The following is a 6,709-nucleotide window of genomic DNA, read 5'->3' on the forward strand; positions in this document are numbered from 1 at the left end:
TAAGATTTTTATATTCCAGTCATGTCCAGTTAACTGTAACTTGTCTTTTCATAACATTTTCATCCTTTAATCTCCAGGAAGAATTTTTATATTGCACTATGTTTGAAGTGCATCATAATAAAAGATAAGTTATGGGCAAAGCTTCCCTCCCTAAATTCTATATCAAATAATGCTAGCTGCGCTATTACTTTACTAGAAAGAATCATTCTGGTACAAGTTTGACATCTCTATTTGCACATCTAAAATGTTTACTTTTTTTCTTAATAACACAAATGAAAGGATTTTCTAATCAGCCTTCAATGTTTCATTCTGCTGCAGTATCCTTTAAGAAAAAAAAAAAATCAGTAAGGCCAATCAGCATATTGGTTCTTTTCACTATTGCTTTGTATTTGGTTGCACTGGGTCTGGCTGGGATGGAGTTAACTTTCCTCGTAACAGCCCATATAGTGGGGCACAGACACACACACACAGAATGACCAGACAGGCAGGGCTGACACAGACATTCATGGCTATGGTGTTTGTCTTCTCAAGCAACCACTACACATACTGAGGCCATGCTTTTCAGGAAGTGGCTGGACATCTGCCTGCTGATGGGAAGTAGTGAATTAATTCTTATTTTTGCTTTGCTTCTGCATATAGCTTTTGTTTTTTCTTATTAAAACTGCCTTTATCTTGACCCACAAGCTTGTCCATCTTATTTTCTCTCCCTGGCCTGTTGATGAGGAAGGAGAGAGCAACTGCACAAAGGGCTGGCAGGCAGCCAAGGTCAACCTGCCACATTGGTTTTGTTTTAAATAAATTTTAGAAATATTCTATGGATACAGAATAGTGAGAAATGGTAAGGAGGCAGTGTCAAACTAGTGTTCTTCAGGCCTTTTACTATCAGCCTTCATTTTTTCCAGTATTATCAAAGATGGCTTCATAGTTATTCTTTCAAGTCACTTGACAAGACCTTTCGTGTTTTAATCAATTCTTGTGCTATTTTAGTGGTCATATTTGAACATTTCTTCCAACTCAAGGGAATATCAGTATCACCCTTATCACTTCTTATAGAAGAATTTTTCATCTGAACCTTAAATTGACTTCTAAAAGTTTCCATATATATGGGTCTTCTTCAGCATTCTAATAATATCTACTGTAAAGCCCTGCACTATTCATGGAAACTGATCTGTAAAAGCATTTATCATCTGCAGGTTCTGTTAAAGCCAGTCCCTCTAATAAGGACATGTTTTATTAGCTTTAATATTAGGTATCAGTCTAATATCCTGCCAACTTTTTTTAACCTTAATGACTTTGGCACTTGGCTTTTACAGTAAAAGACTCCTCCTACCTCCTTTCTTTCATCTATTTCCAGACTCTCTCTGTTCCTTCATATTTAATTTTCCTGTAACTTGTGTTTGAGCTAATTTCCATGTTGGTAACTCCTCTATGTATAAATCTTCCCTTCACAATATGTACGTGTGTGTGTGTATGTGGCAATTTATCTTAAGACTTCTGCTATCACTCTTGCTTCACCTTTGCTTTCTGAGACAAGCGGGATTAGGTATGGGAATGTTTCTTGCTTCATCCACCCATTCATTTGCTTTTTTCCATCCTGGCTTTTTTGTCTAAAGGTCAGCCTGAGTATATACATCCTATTTGAAGTAGAAAAAAACCCCAAACAAACTCTTATTTAGTTCAAATGCGGTTAAGCCTGACACATCTCTTTCAGACTGAGCCTGAACAGTTAAGATGTTATCACTAGGTTCTGATGGCCTGCATGGCTCCAGTAAAATCTTGTTTCATTTAGAAGATACTTCAGCCCCTCTGCAGGACTCAAATGACACAAGTTCCTCTCCCTTCTGTGAAGGGGTCCAATCCTACAAGACATAAGGAGCCAACATACCTCAGTGAAAAGAAAGAGTAACCAACTGGGCAACAACGAGCTCCTGTTTTGTGAACAACTCTTAGCCAGTTTAAAAGCAACCTCTTCAGTTTAATGAGATTATGTCCTCTATTGCATGTCTGAGCACAACTCCTACTACCATTGAAAAGGTTTCCCTCCCCCCACAAGAATTTTTCTTAAGCAGGTATGTATCTTAGCCTTCTCTCACACAAGCTGTGTACTGCATGTAAGTACTTACATCTGTGGAAGCTCAAAGCTGAATGCATATTCATGCCTTCCTGAATGAATGGTGTGAAGACCTTCTTCAGAATTGTCATCATCTAGGAGGGAAAAACCCAATATGCTATTGCACCTGTGAACATTTTACACAGCATAATATATTATATAGGTTTCTTTTCCAGAACAAGAGAGATTTATACATTCTTTACAATACTAAGAATACAGTGTCCCAGAAACGAGTCTCTCCAGTCCATTTGTATTAACTGCTAAATGTATAGCTGCAGAATTTTTAAGGTTAGGTGAGATTCCAAGACTTGCCTGACATAAAAGCAGAAGCTTAATTGTTTTAATTTATGATCTTGATTCCAAGTACTGACATAGTTGTAACTGCTGCCATTTCAAGGTCTGCCTGAAAGATCTGTAATGGAAACTGTTTTCCGATATGACTTCTAGTTAAAACTTAAAATGAAATAGAGCTCTCTAATAGTATTAAGTGATCTTAGTATTGCCTGCTACATTAATTGATTACATTTAGTAATTCAGCTTCCTCCTATCGCCTGCCTAGCAAGTGTCCAAAAATTGATTTTTAAAAAAAGTGCACAAGCACCACCTAGAAAGTACCAAACAAATTCAGGGGCACGAGAAGTGGAAAGCTGTCCAATTAATGTTGCTAAGAGCTAATGTATCAAAAATTCAAAGTTTAGCTCGATTTTGCTTGGATAGCAAATTTCCTAATTTCAACGAGAAAGCTGACCTTGTTTTATAGTCATGATTCCTTGTATTGCTTTAAATGCTCCAATAAATTTGTGGTTTGTTCTGATATAATTACCATGAAACCAGAAAAAAACCCCGCTGATTCCAACAGAACAGAAAGTTATTTAGATAAAAACAATTGAGCACCTCATATACAAAAGGGTTGGCATAATAAAGGCACATATAGTGGGATTACGCAAAAGACCCTTCCTGTTTTTAATAGTCTGAAGCATCATGAAGGAATACTGCTACATTTTAGGATTTTTTTTAGTTCCCACTGTTCTACAAAAGTGCTGATGCTCCAATTTCTTTAGTGCACCAGAAATGCTGGAAAAAACCTATGCAAAAATATAAAAACACTAGAACACTATTTACACAAATGCATTTGCAGCATGTAATGTCACGAAATAACAATCTTCAATACACAGAAAAAGCAAAGCAATGTGTATAATGCTTTTTTGTTGTTGTTGTTAAAAAACACTTGGAGGGCTTTGTTTGCTTGTTTTTAATTTAAAATAATAATGTTTTCCTTGCACATACTTTTTTCATCCCTTCTTCACTTCCTGTGAGATCAACAGTCCCATTGAGCCTGAGCAGCAGCAGCAGAATTACGGTAAGCAAGTACCGAGCTGTCAATCACAGACTAGGCTGGAGCAGGAGAGGACTGGCCTAAACAGGCACGAGCACATCCCCTGCCAACCATTCATATACATATAGTATACATTACACCCCACTACATTTGCTCAGCAACTCTGCTCACAGTCTGGCCTGACTACCGCAGAAGTAGGGAGAGAGGGAGGGGCATCACCCATGCCTCACCATCTGCTCTCCTCATGCCACAGGGCCATGCTGCTGCCTTGCCCTGTGCAGACACCCCAATCCCGCACTTCTCTCGGGAGCATGTGCTGACCATTACTGAAAGGCGATTACAGATAGTGCTGGCCAGGGGCGTGAGACAGGAGAGATAACCGAGTGAGTGATGCAAGAGGCTGCAGGGTCGTGTGTCCCAACGGCCGCCCCTGCTCACAACTCCTTGCTGGCCCAGTGGATGTGCATGGCAGGAGCTTGAATACTTCTGTCTGTCCCCAGAGGTGGGCGGTCCCAAGAAAGGCAGTGTGCCCTCTAGAGCCACTTCGCTCCGCCCCCCAGCACATACTAGAGAGCGGGCAAAGGAACTTCCCCCACGTCCCAGCCCCCTACAATCAGCGGGTAGCATCACCTTAGCAACAGGCTAACAAACCCCAGCAGGCCAATGACAAGGCGGGGACAGGGAGCGATCTTCCAGACTATGGTAGGGTACAAGGTGTAAAGTTAAACTCCACTCTGTGCAGCGAGTGTTCACAGTCCTGCCTCTGCAGCCAAGGGAAGGACAATGGTGTCCCGGGATAACTGCTTAAGATTGTACGTGCTGCACATGCAGCACCAGTCTTGCTTCTGGTGTTGGAACGTGTCAGATCTGTCCCTTCCCTGCCACCTTTTGTTCCCTTTCCAGACAAAACCAAGCACCTACTATCGAGGTCAGCATTTGGATCTACAGGCCACATACAAAGTCATTGCTGCTGCTTAAGCTGACAGAAGCATAGGATCGCCTTCTTACTCGTAAGGATACATCCTGCTATGAATGACTCATGCATGCTTGCATGTTTCTGTCATCTGCAAGCCAGAGGTGAATGAATTTTTCGCATGAGAGGATTATTTCTAAGGCAGCAGTATAAAGAACATTTGAGCTAGAAAGACACCTCAGGAGTGACCCGAGCTTGCTTGCATCACGGTAACATAATTAAAATCAATAGCAACTACTATTTGCAGAGGATCTCTGCAGTAAATATGCTTCAAATTAAAAAACAAAACAAAAACACACAGAGAAAAAAAAACCAACCCCCCCCCCCCAACCAAACAAAACCAAAACAACACACCAAAACACCCAACCAAATTATGTACTCAGTTTTAACATTTTCTTGTTCTAGGAATTGAGTCATCACCACCACCTGACGTGTGCAACCAATCTGAGGAGAGAAGGAATATTCCCTCCCTTCTTCCCAGGACCGGTCCCAAACAGGATTGAACCGCTTCTAACAAAGGGTGGAAACTTCAGAAATAACAAGTCCCTTGTACTTTCACAACGTAACTATGCAAACAATAGATTAGCAAATTTAAGACCCACAATCCCACTCACAATGTAATACCCCATTTCCATACCCAAAATAAGGGAATTTGCAGGGCACTTTCCATTTCTATAGGGCCTTAGCAGACCAGGTTTTCATTGAATGCAGGTTCCAGAACTCCTCAACTCAGAAGCAATGCTTCAATCATACAACCATGACCTCTTATTTGGCCTTTCAGACAGATTTTTACATCTGGGTCGCCCATAGAGGAGTCAAATAAAAGAAATTAAAGTAATTTACAAGTATAATAGTTTAGAAGAAAGGAAGAAATGGAAAATTACGGGTGCAGTGGTGATAGCACATCAAAGTAATCCACAGGAAATCTTTTATCTGCCAACAATGAATCAACCTTAAAAATAATTCTGCAAGTCAGACCTGTATCTGTTATGTGTCAAAAAGTCTAATGTTACATTTTAATTACACTTATGATTCAATAGGATACTACCAAGAAAGTAATTTACTGCATATCTGGCTTTGATTTAACAGCTATTTTCCCCATAGAGAAACAAATCACGCTAATATTGCTAAGGAAAAAGAAAAAAAAAAAGGCATTATATATTAAAAAATACATATTATAAACAATGCAAAGCCTTATGAAAAGACTGTTAAAAGGCAGGTATTTTTAAAACGTCCTGTTTTCAGGTACTTTGAAAATGCACCTCAACATGCTTTTAAGTAAACGTTCAAATAATCAAAAATACAACCTAAGAATGTAACCAGCATTTCCTCATCTTTAGAAATAGTGAACGCTCTGAGACTGCATATTAAAAAGGGCTAAACCAAGCAAAGATACATCTCTTTCTGGAAATATGTCTGCATGTAGTGAATGAATAAGCGAAAAGCTTACCTCTTGCATGCCCGACTAGAACGTCCTTATGGTTAAAATACTCTACTTCTTCGGTGTAATTTTGTGTATAGGCAGTGTTGGATCCAGCATTTCTAGATTCGCTCCAACGTACTTTTGCATGTCCTCTTGCATGAATTTTAAGAGCTTTCACTCTAATTTCCCCAGTAACTTCTAAACTGATCCTTCCTGAGACTGTGTCCCCGCTAGAATAGACGGGGATATTGCTGTTACTGAGATAGTCAAAGCTTATTGTCAAACTCTTCACCTTCCCCAGCACCATGTTTTTTTAATGAAGTGTATAAAAATATACTGTAAGGAAAACAAAAAAAAAGTCAAGGTCTCATACAAAACGCGACCTTCAGTTTACAGCAGCAGCCGCCCAACACTGCGATATCCTTACAAAGGCAGCTGCCCGCACGCTGCCAGCTCACTTTAAGAACAGCTTTGTGAAAAACAACCACCCCGGCGCATGCGCGAAGTGAGTCGTGGCGGCGGTTTCCTTTATCTCTTGCGTGTCTTTCCTGTCGTGTTCGGTTTTCTTGTGTTATTGCTTCCGTCTCATGCAGAGAGTCAGAGCACTCCCTGGTGGAATCAGGGCAGTACTGCGAGTTCGCAGTACGGTATTGAGCACTTTAAGAACAGCTTTGTGAAAAACAACCACCCCGGCGCATGCGCGAAGTGAGTCGTGGCGGCGGTTTCCTTTATCTCTTGCGTGTCTTTCCTGTCGTGTTCGGTTTTCTTGTGTTATTGCTTCCGTCTCATGCAGAGAGTCAGAGCACTCCCTGGTGGAATCAGGGCAGTACTGCGAGTTCGCAGTACGGTATTGAGATATGTACTGAA

At 40.5% G+C, this 6,709-nt stretch overlaps 1 protein-coding gene across 1 annotated transcript in view; it reads right to left on the bottom strand.

Annotated features, from left to right (window-relative positions):
* The window catches only part of LOC103611332 (arrestin domain-containing protein 3), a 13,588-nt gene extending 7,351 nt beyond the window's left edge, over positions 1-6,237 (bottom strand). Inside the window, exons 1-2 of the mRNA XM_008628832.1 lie at positions 5,870-6,237; positions 2,124-2,205 (exon numbers count right to left, since the gene is read on the bottom strand). Coding sequence (XP_008627054.1) covers positions 2,124-2,205; positions 5,870-6,149 — 362 coding nt within the window. The 5' untranslated portion in view covers positions 6,150-6,237. The remainder of the gene's footprint in view (positions 1-2,123; positions 2,206-5,869) is intronic.
* Positions 6,238-6,709: the final 472 nt, after the last annotated feature.

This window comes from Corvus brachyrhynchos, unplaced genomic scaffold, assembly GCF_000691975.1.
Source record: "Corvus brachyrhynchos isolate BGI_N302 unplaced genomic scaffold, ASM69197v1 scaffold712, whole genome shotgun sequence".
NCBI lineage: Eukaryota > Metazoa > Chordata > Aves > Passeriformes > Corvidae > Corvus > Corvus brachyrhynchos.